This window comes from Periplaneta americana, chromosome 7, assembly GCF_040183065.1.
Source record: "Periplaneta americana isolate PAMFEO1 chromosome 7, P.americana_PAMFEO1_priV1, whole genome shotgun sequence".
NCBI lineage: Eukaryota > Metazoa > Arthropoda > Insecta > Blattodea > Blattidae > Periplaneta > Periplaneta americana.
In genome coordinates this window covers 6,826,764-6,849,765 of record NC_091123.1, presented here as the reverse complement: position 1 = coordinate 6,849,765, position 23,002 = coordinate 6,826,764, and the positions used below count along the sequence as shown (strand labels likewise).

The window sequence follows — 23,002 nt, the reverse complement described above, 5'->3', positions numbered from 1 at the left end:
TTCAATTAGCCAAACAGAGGTTAGCTCAGCTTCATAAAAAGAACTCTGAAATGGTATTTGCTTATAGGAACGTGGTTTCAAAGCCAAGCTGGGGCAAGCGCTTGGAAGCCGACCTTCCGCTCGGTCACTGGCCGGTGACATTCACTGCCCGCCATCCCATTTCTCGCCACACGGCATCATGCACTCTCGGCATCACAGTCACCGCTTCGAATCTCTCTACAGAAGCTCCGCCTGACACTGCCTAGCTTGTCGTTTCTTTTCAGTGTCTCGTGTTGTGAAGTGATGTCCGTGGATGGAGACCTGTTCAGGGCTTGCAGATAGCTCTGAGCAAAATTTCCTGCATCAGAAAGGATCTGGTTCCCAGTCTGTGCAATCGATCTTCACTTTGTTACTTCCTGGACGATTATGTAAGCTTGAAAATAGAGATATGATAATACCAGAATTCTCGATGGCTATTCGAAGCCTGATATGATATGAAACTTGATAGTTGAAGGTCCTGACTCATTCATTCATAATATTCTGCCCAAGGGCAGTTCTTTCACTGCAAACCCAGCTTTCTCCAATTTTTCCTATATTATGCCTTCCTCTTTGTCTCCTCATATGATCCTCATAATGTTGTGTATCATCTGATATCTTCTGCTGCCCCGAACTCTTCTCCCCTTCACCATTCCTTCTAGTGCATCCTTCAGTAGGCAATTTCTTCTCAGCCAGTGACCCAACCAATTCCTTTTTCTCTTCCTGATCAGTTTTACCATCGTTCTCATTAATTTGTGGTTTTAAGGTACAAGTAAACTGTTTATGCTCGACCATGCCGAAATGTAGTAATTATACACCTGGTAGCAGCACTTTAATGGACCTAATTAAAGTACACCTATTCATTAAAGTTCAGGTCTTCCACTAATCAGAAAGCACCATTGTAGCAATATGAAAGAGCAAGTATAGATTATTCTCGGACATGCAATCGAAAGACAACTAGCGAAACGTCACGGAGCCTGGAAATCCAATACTGTCGCAGAAGGTTATGTTCTTTTACTATAATAATTAGCGTTAATTGTAAATAATATTCAAATAAATTCAATTTGTCTCCTCGTTTTTCAATGTCTAAACCAATTTCAAGGTTATATCAAGGTTAATGTTTATTTTACTCTCTAGATTATATCAAGGTCAATGACATTCGTTTCTCGGAAAAAATCAATACTTTCGCGTCTGCGCACATCTCACAATTTACTGCACAAGTCAGTTCCGCTCCTCAGTCAGATAAGAATAAAATGAATACTTCTGAATAATTTCAAGTTAGAAATATGATCGAGCATAAAAAGTCGTATGAAACTTGACTATGCTTGTATGAAAATTATGAAACTCGCTTGCGCTCTTTTCATAAACATACTCGCGTCTTAATTACTACCATTATAGGCTCGTTGCATAGTGTACTATTAACACACTGTTCCTTATCAATTTTTACTTCATACTCTTCAGCACATAAATCCTTGCTAGTCACCTGCCTTCCCTTCTTTTTTTTTCTTCTTCATTTTCTTGTGCCCAATAACTCCATCCTTTGTACGCATATTGTTACGAAGTAGACCTATTTGTGTTCTGTTGTTCATGTGGACAAATATTGTTTATGCTGTTCTGATATTGCAACATTTATTATTTCACAAAGAAAGATAAGAAAATGACATAATTTTTCAACAATAAAATCTTGGAAGATTTTCAGATGCTTCCTTTCCCAAATCCTATGTTATTTAAGAATATTCTATTGAGGAATGAAGTTAGCAAAAGTATGATTGTTCTTATTTGTTAAAATGGCGAAAGAAAGGTTTAATACCGATGTTGTGTAAGATAACGAATTTCATCGTGAGAACTACAAAAAGAGTGACAGTCTTTAAGATGCAGAAGAAATATAAAAGAAAAATCCTTTCATATCTTCCTGCCTTCCTCTGTTTTATTTGCTTCAAATTCACTACTCCTATTAGTCATTGATCAGTTAAGTAGATTTAGTCATTTACAATGGTCTTAATGAGAGGATATCTTCACCCCTTTTTTCTCCTGAAGATGGAATATCAATCGTATCTTCGAAACATCGAAAATATATTAATTCATCAGCAATAGTGAAATATACCGGTATTCATCAGCAGTTGTAAACTATATTTCATCAACAATGGTAGAATTAGTCTCCAATCATGGGAGTACATGATGATGATGCCCCACAATTAATCAAAATACACCGTGGTTACAAATTAGTGGACGAACACCTCAAAATCTGTGCTTCATTGGCTGGCCATGATAATATCTTTGAAAAATATTGGAATGCAAGAGGTCAAATGACTTTATTGTCAAACGCCTGGCATTAGAAAACAACAACAACAAATTATTGGACAATTTCAGAAGGCTATATTTTCACCAATATTGAACATAAATACATGATTTAACCACCATTTGAAACAGGGAAGTTTAAACCTTTATACTGACCTTAGATGTACTTTATGTGAGCTTCACGTGTAATATGGCAGACGTCCAGGTGGTGATCCCATTCTTGCCAAACCCTTTCAAGCACGTCTTGTGTGACATTCCTAATTGCTGTGTTAATGCGCCTTCTGAATTTGGCCAATGTTACTGGAAGTGGAGGTATGTAAACGTTGTCCTTGACGAAACCTCACTGAAAGCAAACACACAGTGAAATGCGGTGAACGAGGTGGTCATGTGCAGAAGGTGCTGTCTGTGTCCATTGCATGACCAATCCATCGACCTGGTAGATGTTGATTTAAGAAAATTGGCTATTTCCACAACTCACAGGCGAGGAGAAACTGGGGTTCATTTTCCAACAAGATGGAGCCCCACATTGGCATTGGCATACGGAGGTCTGGAAGTACCTATATAAACATTTTCTTTCTGTGGGGTTTTGTCAATGGCAATGTTTGCATACCTCCACTTACAGCGACGTTGGCTGAATTGAGAAGGCGCATTAACACGGCAATCAGGAACATCACACAAGACATGCTTGAAAGGATTTGGCAAGAATGGGATCACTGCCTGAACGTCTACTATATTACACATGGTCATATAAAACTTCAAACTTTCCTCTTTCAAATGGTGGTAAGGTCATATATTTATATTCAATATTGGTGAAAATATAGCCGTCTGAAATCATCCAATATTGTAACCATGGTGTATAATTACTGGTAATTAATTTATTAACTCTTAAAATTATATTGAATGAAGATTTATGTGATTAAAAACAATTCTAACATCAAGAAATGTTTTACAAAACATAATTATGTTTATCGGAATATGTTATTTATTACAATAATGGGAATAGAATTACAATATGATGCTGGAAAGATACTTGAACCAATCTGCAAGACCTGTACATTGCATGTTCCTTACTCATGTCTTTAAATTAGGAAGTCGAGACGATAAAAAAAAAGTGTTGCTATAGTTGTAAGTGTGTGTGCGTGGGTGTTCGTAGTGCCATTGAAATATCCACAGGAATTGACAGAGTAACAATAAAACTACTCATATAGGAATGAGCACTGGAACCCTTAGTCACTTTCATTCTTTCTAGATATGCTGTACTGTGTAACTTTCTTTTCTATTGTACAGAGTGTGTTGACAGCAGTCAATTGTATATATTTAATAAGTATAACAAGAGCATTGTTCTGTGTATTGACCCTGTAAGTGTTTATTCAAGTTTCTTCACTTATTTTTCTCTATCGACAGAGGGTAGATTCTTTTGTAACATTGAAAGTAGACTGTAGTATTAGGATAACTGGAAATGTGATTTTATTACCTTCCACGTGTTTATTATATCCATTATTTAAAAGCCTAACTACCACGTCCTTTCCCTAGAATATTTCCTGAAAATGCTGGCTCGTTTGTGCAATGGCTTGGCTATAGACTTAACAACTTTAATAATGATTCAATCTGTAGTGTGTACTTCACTCCAAAAACAACTGAAATCAAAGAGATGTGTAATGTAAGCAAACATGAGCAAAAATGTCACTAAGGAAATTGTCTTGAAGTAGCCAGGCTGCTGTGCATTGTGGGATGTATGGAAATCAGACTGCAGAGACACTGGCGAGGAGATGTGAAATTCATTAAAATATAGAAACGAAAATTCTTTATATATACCAGGTGTTTCACAATTAAGTTAAGGTCCAAACTGTGAACAGTGAAACACGGCAAAAAGTTCTAATAAACATAGATCTGTATCGAACGTAGCTTACCAAAACCATGGCCTCCCAGGTCCCCCGACTTCAGTCCTCTGGATTTTTTTTGTTTTGGGATATTTGAAATGTTTTGTATATTCCAGGATTGTTCATAATGTTAATGATCTCCAAGAACATGCTGTCAATGGCTCTCAATGCACTAGGATATTTAAATGTGTAAGATCGTCTATGAAGAAACATGCTGATGGCTATCTTTTTTTTTTTTTTTTTTTCGTTGTTGGTAACTCTATAGCATCTATTAGATGCTTTATGGTTGTGCCAAACCCAGTACACTCACAATCACACAAATTTAGAGACTCTAGACACCCAGGGAATTTTTCTTCGGATTTATGTTACCCCAGAGCCTGTACAGACGAGACATAATAAAACCCTATAGATTTCAGAAACAGCTGGTTTCCGGAACTACATTTATTAGAACTTTTTGCCTTTTTTATTGTCCTCTACTTATCCCTGCAGTTTGTACCTGTAATTATGAAATATTCTGTATGTAATTTGAACAGTATTGAATATTAAGATAATGGGAAGAGAATTACTGCAACACAACACATTAGTGACAGTGAAAATATCTATATTTACCAGACCTGTCCTTACTAGCATTTTTCTTATGCCTGCTAGTTTACGAAGAAAAAAAATAGAGAAGTCCTCCAGGCCATCTAAATATAAACACAATGCCATGCAGTTCTAAGCACTGCCTATATGACCACTTGGAGGCATTTTTGCTGTGAAGCAAAGTGGTTATCTAAGATTCCACGCCAGTTAATGCACAACATAAATTACAAGATAATATGTAACAATATTTCCTCTGCAGCTACTATGTGTAAACTAAAATGTAAAATTACTTGTTTTGTTATTATCTTACGTACCGGTACCGTACTTGGATTAATATTGCTTAAAATTGAGATTTTTCCGGAAGTTGCTTGTTTTATTCATTACCGGTATGTTCAATCTGTTATGAAGAAGACTGATAATGAAATGTTACACTTGTCAATGAACTACAGGATCTTCATATACAGTTTTATAATAATTCGTCTAATCGAGACATAAATGGAGAAGAATAATTCTCTGAGAAACGAAAAATGTGTGATAGGATTGTACGTCCAAATTCAGATTTTAATGAACCACAAAATACGATAGACTATAATTTAGTTGTAGTATACACTAAAATGTAAGTAACTTTGAGAATATTATATCAATAATAGCTGCAACAGAAAATTATCTTTTTTTCTAAATTAAAACTAATAAAAAACTTACCTATGTTCCACTTTGTGTCAAGACAGATTATGTTCATGGGGGATTCTGTCTGTCAAACATGACTTTATTTCAGAAATTACATTATTCGTCTATTATAGGCTAATTCAATACTGCCAAACGTATAAAAATGAAATCAAATGATGTAACTGTGCAACCTGTTCAATAAATGTTTTGTTATATTCTATGTTAACGACTTAATTAGCTTAAAATTTAGCTCTCCCTCCTCCTCTCTCAAGAGGCATTTGTCCTTTGGCTAAAAGGTTCTGTTCTTTAATTTTACCTTCTACTTTACACGGTGACCCATATTTATATCCAACGTTTTATTGCAGTCAGGTTAAGTGACCCATTCCACCATTAAAATGTACCGTGTTCCTTACCATTTGAAGCACAAATACTAATAATTTCTCATAAAGAAAGAGAGACATCTGCCTAACAAACTAGGTGATCATTCAGATCCCCATTACAATATAACACAAGAATTTAGTTCAACTAATTAATATGAAAACGGTGTTCTCAGTGCGGTCCGAAACATGTGCATTTAATAAGAAAATTTACTGGGAAATGCTTTGTATAAAGAAATAAATCTTGAATTAGTAACCATGGCAACAAGACTGTCTCAAAATAGTCCAGATTCTATACCATCAACTTCCAGTCAAAATCTTTCCTCCTGTGCGTAATGTGGAAAGTATTATCGAAGATTAAGCACTCATATTACAAAATCACATCCTGCAAGGCAGAGAGAAATTCTTGTGGAAAGAATAGTGAGGTTCCAGAAGCCAATAAATGGGTCGCGAATAAATCTGGGTTATCTACTTCGGAACAGGTATCTTCTTTGAAGATGAAAGTAAACGTTGTAGCTGTAAGGGAGGTTTCTAGTAGATCTTTGGACGGATCCTGGTGCAAATATGGATGCCCAGAGAAACGAAACTCTTAAACACTTCCAAGCCAATATGATCATGGACTGTTACTGTGTAATGCTTGACACCATAAAGTGAGATCTTTAATTGCTACAACATTAAAGAAGAAATCCTAGGAGGTAGAAGAAGAAGTAAGTTGTATAACAACAAACGGCTCTTCTAGACATATTGGCGTATTCTAAGACCACCAAACATGGCTTCAAAATAGATCCTACAATTAGATATGAATGGAGCGTTGACCAGCCTGAGGAAATTCACCAAGAAAAGAAAGACATTTATGAACCAACTATTGAGTACTTTAAAGAAAAATGCCATCTTAAACACATAGACGTGATTGATGTGGTCTTATTCCGAAATTCTTTAATATGTTTAGGAAACAATATGGTTTATCTAAATCTTTAATAGATGACATTGTCACAATAGTTCTGAAAAAATCACGTCAAATTTTAAATAATCTTTATCTTACGATATTTGGTGACGTATACATGTCCGTCGATGTGACATATTAATGAATTTAAATAATAATTTAAATTCTTAAAATACTGTATATTTTAATTAGATTTTAGTATACATATAAATTTTTTCTTCTTCTTCTTCTTCTTCTTCTTCTTCTTCTTCTTCTTCTTCTTCTTCTACTCTATATTTATATTCTGCAGTGTTTGGGAAAAGTGACATAAGTCAGTTTCCACAAACCTTTTTTTGATAATTTATTGACGACTTACACTGGTTTATGTCGATTTGATTTTTTTCTGTAGTATGAATTATTGTAATGGGAGAAATACTTGAGCCGTTCAGAGCAGAAGTGGTGTAAGTCAATTTTGACTTACACCACTTTTGCTCTGAACGGCTCAAATAAATAATATACAAAATACAATTCCTACTTTCTCTTTGTTTTTTTTTTCTCTCTCTCAATCTCTCTGTTCTTCGTATATACATTTACAGGCAAAATATATATTCATGTCATTTAAATTTGTATAATAACGACCGAATCATATCATATTCACTCTGTTTATTTTTTTATTCCCTTTATATTCATATATGTTTATTTTAATTTTCTTTCTACAAAATTTATGTAAACATTTAATATTGTAAAATTCATGTAGGAGAGTATACTGAGTCCTTCTGGGCTACCTCCAATGGGAGGCAGTTATTATCTTATCTTATCTTAGCCTAGTTTATATGAGCTGTTCAGAGCAAAAGTGGTGTAAGTCAAAATTGACTTACACCACTTCTGCTCTGAACGGCTCACTTATGTCTCTTTTTCCAAGCGAGCAGATGTTCCGTAAGTTGTCAATAAATTATCAAAAAAGGTTTGTGGAAACTGACTTATGTCACTTTTCGCAGGCACTGCAGAATTTGTAAATAATATTATGTCAATATACAGAGACTTATGAGTCTACCTCCATTGGGAGGCAGTTTGTAATAGTAATAATAATAATAATAATAATAATAATAATAATAATAATAATAATAATAATAATAATAATAATTATATGATCATACCCGAATTGCTGCTCGGATGGTGGTGTGACAGTTTCCAATATGGTGGAGAGAAGAGTATGGTCGGGTGCAAAATGATTTGTTTGAGAGGGCGTTACAGAATATACAACTACATTTGGAAAAATGTGCAGCAAATGCTGGTGCTTACATTGAATTTTAAATAATGCTAAAGACTGTACTACTGTTCATTCTAGTTTGATCATCTCATGTACCATTTAGGTATAATAAATGGGTGAAAACTTGAATATAAATACAGATCGCCCTACAGTTCTATATGATAGTGGAAATTATCAAAATTGTAACATTATCCTTGCTTATTTTACATACATACCCTTGAGTACTGCAAACTACATAATATCATATGGAGTAGGATAGAGGTTTTTTAGATGTCGGTCTTGTAAAGGGTATCAGTTAATCCAAATCTACATTTCTCACACTAATGTGCTTGCTTCATGGGGTGACATTTATTTTCAGTTTCTGTTTGATGTCAAACTCACAATATGTTGCAGTTGTTTATTTATTTTACTTTAAAATAAAAAATAATAATATGTTGTATAAAAACATTATTTTACATCATTATTCAGGACACTAGGTATGAAAATCTTACAGACACACAGGATTATATGTCACTCGAGAACAGAAACAAATTTAACTGAAGCAGAATACTCGAATACAATAAATCCCTTGCTTTCCTTCATGAATGCAGCCTAGAGACATGTTATCTTTGTGCTACATAGCTATTATTTCTGTGTTAGGCCTTGGGAATATCACCACAATGATTGAGAAGCTGGAGATAGTGCTGTGTTGCTGAATTTCCACATGTTTATATCATATTGGCATCATAATTGATGAGATTCAGTTCTGACTTGAAATTAACCCCTTAACCCGGTATTTAAATGTTCCAGTATTAAGTGCTGAAGTGGCACTTAAATCCCCTAGTAGAATTAAATTTACATAACCTCACTCTTCTATTTCTGTTTTCGAAATGATTGAACATAATACAACCATATAGCAGTAAAACCCAGACTCTCTGGAATACACTCGAAAAAACTGTATGGAAATATCTCCAATATATCACAAACAGTGGCCGGTTTTGTGCAATTTTTCATGATGCGTACAGATGAATGTAAAACTGCCACAGAACTAACCTAGAGAGCTGTGTACACACGTACGAAAAACCAGCCTGAGGGGTTAATTACATTTAAGCAACTATTAAACATTTCCACCTTAAAAATATTTGTTCTTATTACTATTAAATACGAGAAAAATTCGTACCGGCATTGGGAATTGAACCCAGGACCTCTCAGCTCTGCGCGCTGAGCGCTCTTACCAACTGAGCCATGCCGGGACACGATCCACGGCGCTGGCGTAAGAGCGCTCAGCGCACAGAGCTGAGAGGTCCTGGGTTCGATTCCCTGTGCCGGTACGAATTTTTCTCGTATTTAATAGTACCTCATACATATGAATATTTGATGTATATTTGTTCTTGTTAAAAACAGAAAATACTTCCTGGTCAGTGATGGTTACCCGCAGAAGAAAGACAAATTAATATCAAATGAACCATATTTTTAAGTAGTGGTTCTATGATTCATTTCCATTTAAAGATTATTATTATTATTATTATTATTATTATTATTATTATTATTATTATTATTATTATTATTATTATTATTATTATTATTAGGCCTATTATTCATATCATATACCGTACTGTATTTTGCTAGGGATAAACTTTTTATTACAAATTTTACACTAAAGAAATTAAGTAAAATATGTCATAATTAGCATCCTTATGTGTGAGAGAGCCACTGTTGTTTAGGCTATACTATAGAGAGCTTCTTTTAGTAAAAAATACTACATGATAAAAAGTTAGAAAGTAAATAAGGTCACTGAAAATTTAAATATAATCTGAATATGAAATATGCCTTAAATTATGGTACATTGAACACAATCTTAAAAATGTGACATTTTATTTAATTTTCAGTTGATCAGTGGTGAAAAAACTATTGTGAACATAGTCACTGCTAATTGATGATTACGTTCAAAGTGGCCATGGTTTAACATCTAATTTGGTCCATAAATCACCAACAACACACCACTGAAGAGAAAACGAAAAGTGAGTAGAAACACTTTTGCTAAGAACTAATCTTCTCAAGTACAGTAGCCTAGGAGAAGATAGACCCTCCTGGTTTTGAAGGGGACCTATAGCCTATTAAGAGAGAGAATTCTGGTGACTTCCCTGCTTGGCCCAAATTTCCTTATTTTTCATTAATTATAATGGTTTTTGGTTACCGGTACATGTCACCACAGCAACATTTGTACTACCGGTACTATCAAACGAAACATTAGTGACTTCCCTTTTGAGCAAGAATAGGCTAAATTTTTCTTATTTTATTCAGAATGATGATTTTGTCTCCTTGTTACCATAGCAACAAGTGTACTACTATCAAACAGACATTAGCAATTTTCTTTTAGGCCAGGATAAGTTTTGTTATTTTTTTTTTTTTTTTTTTTTTTTTTTTTTTTTTTTTTTTTTTTTGTTTCAGAATGATGACTTTTGTTTACATGTTACCATAGAAACATCTCACAAAAATATTAATAACTTCTTTTTGAGCGACAATATGTTTTGCTTATTTTCATTCAGATTGGGCCAGAATATGTTTTTCTTCTCTTACATCAGATAATGGCTTCTGTTTACTTGTTGCTGTAGCAACGTATATTAAACTGTGAGTGGCTTAGGTTTTGCTTTATATTGGATTCATTAACAGAGGAAGCATAATCTATCAATAGTTGTGATTTGTCAGTTCTTGCCCCCCCTTTTTTTTTTACTGTATATTGCAACATGGAAATTAATGAATCAGTCTACTGTCATGGACTTTCTGCACGACGCTGAAATGGAATTACTGTCAGAGAATGAAAATAATCAAAACTTAGATTTGATGTACATTTACTGGGATACTTTGTTGTAGTGGTGAAATTGGAATAGACATTTTTAAGAAGTTTAGAAAAAGGAATTGCAAATCTGTCTTACTAAATGATCATGACTCTAAATATGTTTATCCTTACATTGTTAATTTGAAGTCTATGTTATTTTTAGTAAGTACCGGTACATTCTGAATTTACAACAAAGATGTACTGCCTTTATAAATAATATTTACAGATATCAGTTAATTTTAACTTTTTTTAAAATAATAAGTTGTTTTACAACTGGATAACGAGCACACTGCGTCCAACACAGATGTATGTTTTGTTGCTTAGCCTAGTGCAGAAAAAAAAAATAGTTCTACATTCTATGCAGAATTCAGTTAAAGTTTGAAGAATTTCTCTCTGTGATGTTTTAATTTTACAGAACATTACAACTTACTTGAAATACTTCAATATGAACTTGGTTACTTTTTATGTCTGTTTTAGTAATAATTTTATCTGCCATTAACTTATTTTGCAAAAAATAACGTAACTTCAAGCTATGTTGAAGAAAATTACCCATGTAAAATTATCATAACCGGAACCTATTTTATTCAGGTCTCTAAATTCATTCTAACAGAAGGCACAGAAACCAAACCCTTGTTAATTCCTACTCAGAGAAAGAAATTGTATCATGTTATGAGCACGACAGTGGGTTTTGAAAATCAACATATTCTAGCTGCAGTTAAAATATATATTCGTAGAGTTTCGTGAGTGTACGTAATACTCATTATTTGCCTCTGTTACTTAACTAAATAAATGTTTAAGTAAATTAAATTTCAATAAATGTGATACATCTGATCTTTATGGATTTACATAAATTATTTGTTTTATTACACTCACAGTTTTTGGTTTGAATTGCCTTGTATTTCAATACCAAATCGATTTGGCAGGTACTTTTCCATAACAACACTAAATTATTATTACAATTTTTTATTAAAATCTTTGCTTCATGAATCTCACAACATGGTGGACAGCATTTTGAGTTTGACTGACTGATAATATTTAAAACAAGGCTTACTTGTAACATAACTATGAAGAACTTATAAGACATGGTACTAAAGGATAACAACTGATTCACTTTACTGACGTATACTACACTACACTGATATCTTATTTTTACAGTTTCAAGTTTGATCATTGACTTAAATGTATAAAAATTACACTACTACATCTGTATTTTATTTCATTAATATTCCTCCATGATAGCTTGCTAGGCTTCGTCAGCACCCTCTAGTTTTTCCCATTCTTAAGCTCTGCAGACTAAAATATCTGATGGCACCATTTATTACAGTTTGAGCAAATAATTCTGTTTTCGTTGAAATTAAATTGTAACACTTCATGTGCTTCTGATTTCCTATTTGAGTACTCCATAATTGGTCCTAAATTATGCCTTACTTAGCTAAAATAATTTGATGTTTGACTTCGGCTTATAAATATTCCAAAAGTTAAAAAGATATATATATATATATATATATATAAGATGGAAATGAAATAATCCTGCAGATTGAAAGAGGCGATAGTGTATACTTAAATTAATAGAAAACTTATATTACATTTTGTGATTAAATGTACAGTTAATTAGAAAATTAATTTGGAAACTTCAGCAGTCTGGCAACATTGCTCCTCTTTCTTCTCGTACTACAGATGTAAGAGGTCAACGAACTCAGGTGCGTCTGACTTAGTGAACTATTCCCATCTACCTTTCTGGCTACAATGTTGCAAGCTGGTCGCATTGGTCAGTGGCTTCAAATTAATGGTTTTTAAATTAAATTTACACGAAAACCGTCCATGCTATTGAAATACGCCAGACGAATAAATGATTCTTTATTAGATTTTCTATCGATATGGACAAAAATCACGATCCTACTCGCAATAGTTACCGAATAAGAGGTTGTTAAACATTTGGGAAGTCCATTCCTGATCTACCACGAAAATCTGCTGTGGCCATGTTCAGACTGATTACTGGTTATGACTGTCTTACAAAACATCTATATTGAATCGGCTTATTGGACTCTGCTAAATGTTTATTGTGCAATAAAGAAGATGCCATGGACATGGAACATCTAAAAATGTGCGAATCTCTGGAAAATTTTATGGACCTTACATCTAAATGTTGGGAAGCAGAAGGAAAATGACTTCACTGTTAAATATTGAGCAGTAGACACAAACACATTTGAGAAACACATTTTTTATGAGAAAACAATGGACTTCCCATCAGTATGGTATTACACTTTTTTGCTACATACGACATGAGCTTTTCGCTCCGAAAATCTGCAGGATTATTTCACTTCCACCTTTATTTAAAAAAAAAAATTATATTACAGCCTTTTCACTTAAAACAGTTAAAAATAATGCAAATTTAAAATCGGTTTATGGAGAAAGATAATTTAAATAATTCATATTCTGTCATTAAAATAGGAAGTAAAAGTAATAAAGACAATTGATAGATTGTAAAAGTGATAATATGAACAAACTCTTCACTTTTTTTCCACCTCGTGTCTGTATTATAATAAATGGAATAAGATACAAAAATTTTACCTTCCGTCACAGAGCTGTATTTTATCACGGTTTTATAAGATAATACTAAAGTATGCATTTAAAGAAATTTATTTTAATGTAAATAATTGATTAAATGACGATCTTACTCGTGTTAATTGTGTAAGCATGTGGCTGTTTCGGTGCTTCTTCACACCATCCTCAGAGCCTACTAGATCTCGGCGTCATCTCGTACTTCGCTGGTTGTTGTGTGGGTGCGTTTGATTGTTGAAAAGTGTTGTAATGTGGAGTCAAATAGTGTGTGTGTTCTGAAATTGATCTGTGTGTTGAGAATTTGAGCAGGGTGTGTTTTAGTGTGTCTGTATATTTTATATTGATCTAGTGTGTTCAGTTTTTGGTTTTTGGGTTGTATGTGTAGGATTTCCATGTCTGTATTTGTGTTATTGTATGTGTGGTTAGCATTATTTATGTGTTTGACACTAGAACAATATGAAATATACAGACACACTAAAACACACCCTGATCAAATTCTCAACATGCAGACCAATTTCAGAACACACACACTATTTGACACCACATTTCAACACTTTTCAACAATCGAACGCACCCACACAACAGGCAGCGAAGTTCGAGATGACGCCGAGATCTAGTAGGCTCTGAGGATGGTGTGAAGAAGCACCGAAACAGCTGTAAGCCGCACATGCTTACACAATTAACACGAGTAAGATCGCCATTTAATCAATTATTTATATTAAAGTGTTAAAAGTAGTGTACGGAAGTTTCAACATGGATGATTTTAATGTTTTAAAGATATATCTTTAATTTAAACATTCATTTTATAACTCCAGAACAAATTGACACTGCACTTATATGCAGGAATTATGCATTTGCAGTAACATCAAAGCAAACAAGATGTTTTTTGTTCTTTTGCTTTGCGTGCATTATTCAGAACCAAATGGAGTACTTCAATTAAAATTTTCAATTAAAATTATGTTTTAACTATTTTACTTCCTAAATAACACAACCATAAACAAAACAAGAACTTGACTTGTTCCTAAAATATATCTTAACATTTTCAAACTTGAAGATAGTTATTTATATTTGTTTTATATTTTTTTAGGAAAGTTTTACTTAACCTTAAAAATAAGCAGAAAACTATCTTATACTGTAACTTAGTGCCCTCCCTGTGTAATAAGTAATGCTTACTTTCGCTCTGAAAACAGCTGTACCATACCCTCTGCTCTAGAACAATGGTTCCCAAACTGTGCTTCTGTCAATTGTTGGCGTCTGATCTTTACTACCAAAAGAAAAACAAAGTAAAAAACTTTAATGTACATTACAACTAGGGTTCAGTATTTTGATGATATAAAATAACAAAAAAAAACTATAGGCTAACATTGTTTTAAAAATCACTAGAAATTACTTTTCCTCTCCATCGCTGTTATTTATACTCGCTTTAACATCTCTGGTCGTATCGCGAGTTGATCTTTTGGGTGAAATCCGAAGGCCTGTGTACTATTGTTGAGTAATTACTGGTTCCATTGTTGTGAACTAGATGGCGACTGTATATGTATTACTGATTTGTTATGAATATGATTTCGGTGATGAATGAGGCCGGTGATATTCAGGGATGTTGTGGCCAGAATTTCCTAGTATTTGCCTTACGGTTGCGGAAAACCCTGAAAAACCTCAACCAGGAAATTCAACACGACCGGGAATCGAACCCAGGCCCTCTGCGTAAAAGACCAGCATGCTGACGCCTACACCACAGAGGTGGTCTAAATTACTTTTAATTTACAAAAATTGCTCAGAAATTTTAAACGGCATTGGTATTATTGTTATTTATTTATTTCTGAACAAAATACGCAACAATTGACTTATTTTCATACTAATGTCATTTGCCAGATAGTCGACCTGGTTGGCAAGTTGGTATAGCGCTGGCCTTCTATGCCCAAGGTTGCGGGTTCGATCCCGGGCCAGGTCGATGGCATTTAAGTGTGTTTAAATGTGACAGGCTCATGTCAGTAGATTTACTGGCATGTAAAAGAACTCCTGCGGGACCAAATTCCGGCACATCCGGCGACGCTGATATAACCTCTGCAGTTGCGAGCGTCGTTAAATAAAACATAACATTTTTTTTTTTTTAACATTTGCCAGATTGGATATTCTCTTTTCACACATGTTCTGTAGCTTGAAATACGATCATCATCATCATCCTCCTCTCATTGTATCCTCTTCTTGTAGAGGGTCGATGAAATATATGCCTCCATACGTCTCTATCATTCCATTGCTTTGTCAGTTTATATCTCCTGCAATTGGAAACCACGAAGTGCTATGTTATTTTTAATTTGGTCTATTTACCTCATTCGAGGTCTTCCTCTGGGTCTTTTCCTTTCCATTACAAATTTAACATTCTCCTAGGCAATCTCTCTTCTTCCATTCTTTTGATATGTCCTAACCATTTCAGTCTATTTCTTTCTGAATTTATCTGAAGCTGTTCCATTTTTAATCTTTTCATTTTTTATTTTTTTCATTTCGGTTTTCCCTACAATTATACGCAAAAATTTCATTTCTGTTGCTTGAATTCTATTTCTTTTTGTGTATGTGTCAAAGTTTCAGATGCATAATATGTAAGTACTGTTTTAAATAATTTTTGTACATAGAGATTTTACATTTTATAGCTATATCATTATTCCACATCAAACTTTTAACCATGTTAAATATATTCCAGCTTCTTTGAATTCTTCTCTTGGTTTCGTTTTGTGTTTTTCTTGTGAGGGGGTCAAAAGCAAAGGGTATAAGTGCACTTCAGTTATTTTCGGGAAAATGTGATTGAATGTTATTAAACTTTTGTAAATTCTGTGAAGTTTTAATTTTAAATGTTTATATGTGATGTGGTTGACGATTGTACAGGGAATAAATAAATACAAATACTAATACCAACATCTTAAATCCTTTAGTTTACTCTAGATGCACTTAACTCAATTTTTTACAAATGCTATTCGTACCCTTTTGTTTCTGATTCCCTCATATAAGTTTATTCCTGGTCTCAAATAAAATTAAATGTCTCAACTTTTACAAGATTTCTTCCATCTAACTTTATATTCCACTCCTTGGAACAAATTCTTCTATACTGTCCATCCATAAACCACAAAAGAAGTAAATTAAAATCATCAGTACCAGTTGCAGAAGACACAGCCCTGCAATATATATTGACTACCCCCCAAATCTGGCTACTAGCAACAGGCATCTATAATGAACACCGATCAAAATACCCCTCATTTCTCGTGAAAAACAACTGAATAGACTACAGTGGACTATAGTGGACTTTATGTTGTCAGCAAACAGCTCGATACATTAAGAAGATTGATTGATTACCACATTTTTTAAATTTTATTCTACATTATGCTTGAGAAGGCATAGCTCTTAGCATACTAGATCAATTTTAGATTTATAAATTGAATCAATCATATTGACAAACTTGTGTAGCCATGTTTTGAATTACATAGTTTTGTGCTTCTTCTGTATTTGAATTAAAACATTTTCGTATTGCGTAATGTTGCAGTAAGATATGGGAGGTCCACTGCTGTGAAGTAATGGTCAGCACATCTGGCTATGAAACGAGCGGGCCCAGGTTCAAATCCTGGTTGGGATAAATTACCTGGTTGGGGTTTTTTCCAGGGTTTTCTTCAATCAATTGAAGCAGAATTGCTGGGTAATTTTCGGCGTTGGACCTCAGATCCTTTTCGCCATCATTAATTCACATATCACCATCATCCATACAATAGCCGGGTTAAGTTCACGGTGCGGCGTGCTTTACTTGTACAAGAGCTTGACCATTCGGCTACCCAATCATTCACAGAATAGGAGTGGTAAGCACAATAAGCCTCAGATTGCAGTGTAAGCTTTCGGGTCTCTTCTGTATACAAGAGAGAGAGAAAAAAAATAAATTGGAGAGCAGTGAGAATAGTATGGTTATTTTTACACCTTCCTTTTGACAGCTGTGTTCTGAAAGTTATGTATAATCCAGCAAAAGTCTAAAGAGTAAAAGACGGTAATAGTTCATGGCACTAATGATGTCAAGAAAATGAATTATTGATCAATAATCATATAATACAACTGGAGTGTCATCATCAGAATTTATAAATAAGTTACAGTTTTCTGTAAAAGACTAAATAAAAGATGATTTGTCATTAAAATCCGAACCCTGATTGTAATAAGGAAAATTTAAGGATGTAAATTTCTTTATCCAACAGTAATTCGTCAAAATTAATCAGTAAATAATTATACAATGTTGAGGAGAATATTGTAGTAATATTTTCTTATATTCTTAATTCCCACGGAAGTATTTTTATACAATGACCCTGACATATGATTAAATTGTATTTGTTTCGTAACACTTGTCCTTAAAGCAACTGTTAAGTTTCTTCATTGATACTGGTTTCTGTACGAAGTATCATGGCAGTGGTTTGGGAAACAATACTCCAGAATCTTCAATCATTCCATTTTTTAAAGACATATGAAAATTATTTCTTTGTTGTTAAGAAATGACAGCATATAGAAGATCTGTCTATAAGAAATCTACATTTAAACCAATCCCGATCCCTATATATAAGTTTGTATAAACTATGTTACAGACATCTTTAATATATTTATTGTTTATGATACTGTTTTGCTATTTTCAACTACATAAAAGTAAAATATATTAATTCATGTAAATGTTAAACAAGTACTAGAATAAAAGGAAAAAATATAAACATCATCCTGAAGCAGATAAATAAAATTCAGAATAGGAATCACAAACTCTATACTTTTGGATACAATAACGTTAAGAAAGTGATTGTAAACAAAAAATATATATACCCGGTAATGTTTGAGATACGAGCATATCAGATACAGGGGCAGTGCCGACATTTTTAGTTTGAGGGTGCATTCGCGTGGGTAAGTCTAAGAGGGGTTACAATAACACCCGCAAACTCCAGGGGGTGGGAAGGATATGGTAATTAGAAAGTTTGATAAATTTCTGGCATTACATAATTCAATGTAATTTTTCACTGATTAACTATTAAGTTATTTGAATAAATAAGTCGTCATCATCATCATCATCATCATCATCATCATCATCATATTCCAGGCACGAAATTAGGCCATTGTTGGCGTGTTTCGGTTCCAGCTATACAGGATCCAATAGACGTTTCTGTGGACGTCCAGGTCGTCGTCGTCCTTGAGGGTGGTATTTTAGCATTTCTTGGGGTGTCCGGCCAGCTTCCATACCAGAAATGTGTTCAAGCCATCTGTTTCTGTATTCTGTAATTTTTTCTTCTAATGGTTGCATGTTGAGTTCCTGCAGTATATCCTCGTTCCTCTTGTGGTCCAGAAGTGTGTATCCTGCAGTTCGTCGCAGATATTTCATTTCAGCTGCTCTTAATCTGCTGATATCTCTTTGTTTCAGAACCCAAATTTCGCTTCCATAGAGGAGAGTTGGTAGTGCAAGGGTTTTATATAGCTTTATTCTGGAATGTTTCTGTACTAAACTTGGTTTTAGGGTATGGTTTAGCAGTCCTAATATTTGTAAAAATTTGTTAATTTTTCTGCTTAAATCATTCTCTCCTTCATATGATATATTACATACTAAGTATGAAAAGGAATTTATCTGTTCTAAAATCACATTTTCAACAACAATTTTGCTTCGGATTGGGTTTGTACCTTCAAATGCCATTATTTTGCTTTTTTCTGGTGAAATCTTCATGCCATGTTCTTCTATGATTTTATTTAGTTTAAATATACCCATCTGTAAATTGTCTTCTGAGTTTGCAACTAATACTTGGTTGTCCGAATAAATAAACAAAGTATGTTCACATTATAAATGTTTGTGTTATGTTACCTGATTGACTAGTTTCGATGTCGTTTGCATCAGCTCTGAATCCTAGGAACACTGAACCTAGTCAATCAGGTTACATAACACCAAATTTCATAATGTTAACACAGTGAAGTCGTAATTTATTTATCGAAATAACTTAACAATTCCTCACTGATTGTATGTCAAAAGAGTATGCTCAAGAATTATGTAATTTGCAGGCAGTAAGAGAAATTGTGAAGCAATTTCTGAGGAAAAGTTGTGAATTAAATATTCAATAATTAAAGTAACAAGTAAATATGTTCGGAAGTGTTCTGAAGCATGTGTTAGCTACACTTTCAATATTTGAGTGGAGGGTTGAAGAGAGTACTGCGTATGAGTTAATTTCAGATGTGCACTTGCCTGCCTAAGTCCCCCTCCTGACAATGCCCCCGATCAGATGCACAGTTTTGCAGATTTTTTCCTGAATGAAATTTTCATTGTAATTACACAAGTATGATTCACTTTGAATCATCGTCTATTAACACATATGGTGTAAAAGACTAGAAAAATCCTTTCTGAGAAAGAATTAGGAAGCTTAACCAAGTTATACTGAACGAGGGGTATGGCACGAGCTGTAGTAACCTGCTCAGCGCACTACAGTCTTCTTCGTTTGCTGAAAGACAAGTCTGTAGTTTGTGTCTCCTCAACCAGATTCAGCGCAATGCCCGCTAGGAACAGCAACGTCTTCTGTGGTTGCGCGTCGACCCAATTCTCTGATTCTGCCAGTTCTTGGATCTCCGTGATTGTTGTCCATTGTGATGCCGTACTCGTTGCTCTGGAAGAAAAATGTTCTAATAATGTGCTTGTCTATGTGTCATATGTTACTCCACAGTTTTTACCAAGATTGATAATATATGTAAAACATCCTGAATTGATTGAGAAGGATTGGCCCGGTTTCTTCAACCTTTGTTAAAATGCACCTAACATAGCGTTAATTAACTGAAAGTTAAAAGTATGAATTGCTGTTAAAAATATTGTGTTTCTTCAACTTTACATTTCACATTTTAACATTCTGTTTGTTAACTGTCTGTTAGGACCAGAGCTTCTAGAGTTTAACCATAACCTATAACCAAGTACAGGCTCACTTCTGTTTTCTGAACTCTGACAATTGCGATTCTCGCTTGTTTCCATTGTTTGATCCAGAGAGGATAGAAGTCTTTGGCCCGGTTTCTTCAACCTTTGTTAAAATGCACCTAACATAGCGTTAATTAACTGTAAGTTAAAAGTATGAATTGCTGTTAAAAATATTGGATTTCTTCAACTTTACATTTCACATTTTTAACATTCTGTTTGTTAACGTCTGTTAGGACCAAAGATTCTAGTGTTTAACCATAACCTATAACCACAGAGACTCACCCCAGCATACGAGAAAGCCCTGGAAGTACTCAGAGGAAAGAAGAACGCCATCTGGAGCGAGTTCTACATAACAGACGCCATGACAACCAGAGACTGGGCAAACACAAACTACGAACTGAGACACATAGTGACCCGTTACGCAGTACATGGTTTTCACCATAAGATCTGTACCACCAAGAGATACCACGAACCCAACGACGAATGTGTGTGTGAACTGTGTCAGAAGCCATGTGGACGATATCACGTTGAAAACTGCCGAGAAAGGAAAACCTCGCTCACAAACTTCTGCAAAGACTAACCTACAAATCCTATGCACATTGTGCGCATTTCATTTCATTTCATTTCATAACCACAGAGACTGTGCTATAACCAAGTATAGGCTCACTTCCGTTTTCTGAACCCTGACAATTGCGATTCTCGCTTGTTTCCATTGCTTGATTCAGAGAGGATAGAAGTCTTTCTATTCTCTCAGGTTTGATTTCTGCTTCTTTCCTCGTCTGTATCACAATAGCGTGGAGTGGCGTATTGGTGTTGCTGTTATGAAATGGAAAACACTGGAACAAAAAGAAATCGTGGGACTAATTTATCTTTGTTTGAAAGAAACCTTCTGCTGGAAATTATTTCGCAGTATAAACCAATTAATGAGAACAAACAAACAAACGGATATAAGTTGAAAGCGAAAAGTGAGGCTTGGCAGAAAATAGCCTACCCGGTATATCTTTGTATGAACTTCTGGTCTGTCAAATCACTAAAATCAACCCCTCTGTTTATGTATTCATGGATATCATTTTCTAAATAATCCAGATATATAAGTTCAGCATCTAACGCACCAGCCATATTGGATACTTCTATGCTAACAGAGAGTTAAATGATTTAACTGCATGAAATTGGGCAGTTAAATTAACATAGGTTTTAACGGCCTGTTAGTACTAACAGTAGTTGAAGAAATGCTTCAACTGTTAAGTTTACAGTTAAAATGGAATAACACACTGTTATAATTTAACAAAGGTTGAAGAAACAGGGCCAATGTATCCACTTGAAGTATGCACACTTATTGAACAGTGATTAGTGGTATGGTTTCTTCTAGCAGAAGGAATGAAACCTGCAGAAATCTATTGAAGAATGTGCAAACAATATGGCATCCCTTGTATGAACTGTGCCAATTTCTGTGAGAGGGTTGATATGTTTAAAACAGTAGAATGAGTGTTGTGGATACAGAATGCCTTGAGAAACAAGTCGAACTTCCAACATCACATTTGAAAATAATATTGATAATCTAGAGGAAATTAAACGCAGAATAAATATGGGAAATGCGTGTTATTATTCGGTTGAGAAGCTTTTGTCATCCAGTCCGCTCTCAAAAAAGCTGAAAGTTAGAATTTATAAAACAGTTATATTACCAGTTCTTTATGGTTGTGAAACTTGGACTCTCACTTTCAGAGAGGAACAGAGGCTAAGGGTGTTTGAGAATAAGATGCTTAGGAAAATATTTGGGGCTAAGAGGGATGAAGTTACAGGAGAATGGAGAAAGTTACACAACGCAGAACTGCACGCATTGTATTCTTCACCTGACATAATTAGGAACATTAAATCCAGACGTTTGAGATGGGCAGGGCATGTAGCACGTATGGGGGAATTCATAAATGCATATAGAGTGTTAGTTGGGATCTTTGGGAAGGTCGAGACGTAGATGAGAGAATAATATTGAAATGGATGTGAGGGATGTGAGATATGATGCTAGGGGCTGGATTAATCTTGCGCAGGATAGGGATTGATGCCGGACTTATGTGAGGGTGGCAATGAACCTGCGGGTTCTCTAAAAGCCATTTGTAAGTAAGTATGTAAGTAAGTAAAATGATCTAGAGCTAGGGTTGCCAGCTTTAGTAAATAAATTTATCTGCCATTTTACACATGCAATTTTAGATGAATATCCTATGCTAAAATTAAAATCTGCTATGAAAATAATTTCTCTTCCTTGAACAGTATAGCCTACATACTGGTGATATTTGATATGAGCAATAAAAAATAAATTGAGAAACAATCTTGCACAATGTTCACAATTCACTTTTTAAAATTGTGTGTGTTTGGAGCTTGATGGTAAAGCTTTAAGAATTTATTTTTCTCCTACTATAAAGCAATACAATTCTGCACAACTAAATTTAAAGTTTTCACTGATACAAATTTCAGATTTTACTATTTCCACATTTGAACGGTTCCTCTCGTCATTCCATATATTATTCATAATACTCAATACACACTTCACAAAAACATTGCTTGCGGGGATAGTAAACACGTGTTGAACTACCATTCTTATTTGTGGAGGCACTTTCATCCTGAAAATATTTACACCATTTTCCAATACTTGACAAATGTTCAGCTTTCACAAAGGA

The 23,002-nt window shown here is 34.3% G+C and overlaps 2 protein-coding genes across 6 annotated transcripts in view; one reads left to right on the top strand and one right to left on the bottom strand.

Moving 5' to 3' along the window:
- The window catches only part of LOC138702845 (uncharacterized), a 277,446-nt gene extending 271,785 nt beyond the window's left edge, over positions 1–5,661 (top strand). For all 3 annotated transcript variants that reach the window (XM_069830191.1, XM_069830190.1, XM_069830188.1), the window contains one exon: positions 68–5,661. In XM_069830191.1, coding sequence (XP_069686292.1) covers positions 68–245 — 178 coding nt within the window. In that variant the 3' untranslated portion in view covers positions 246–5,661. The remainder of the gene's footprint in view (positions 1–67) is intronic.
- Positions 5,662–13,650: 7,989 nt separating this feature from the next.
- LOC138702841 (fibrillin-2-like) overlaps positions 13,651–23,002 on the bottom strand; it is an 868,508-nt gene continuing 859,156 nt past the window's right edge. For all 3 annotated transcript variants that reach the window (XM_069830178.1, XM_069830179.1, XM_069830181.1), the window contains one exon: positions 13,651–20,031. In XM_069830178.1, coding sequence (XP_069686279.1) covers positions 19,925–20,031 — 107 coding nt within the window. In that variant the 3' untranslated portion in view covers positions 13,651–19,924. The remainder of the gene's footprint in view (positions 20,032–23,002) is intronic.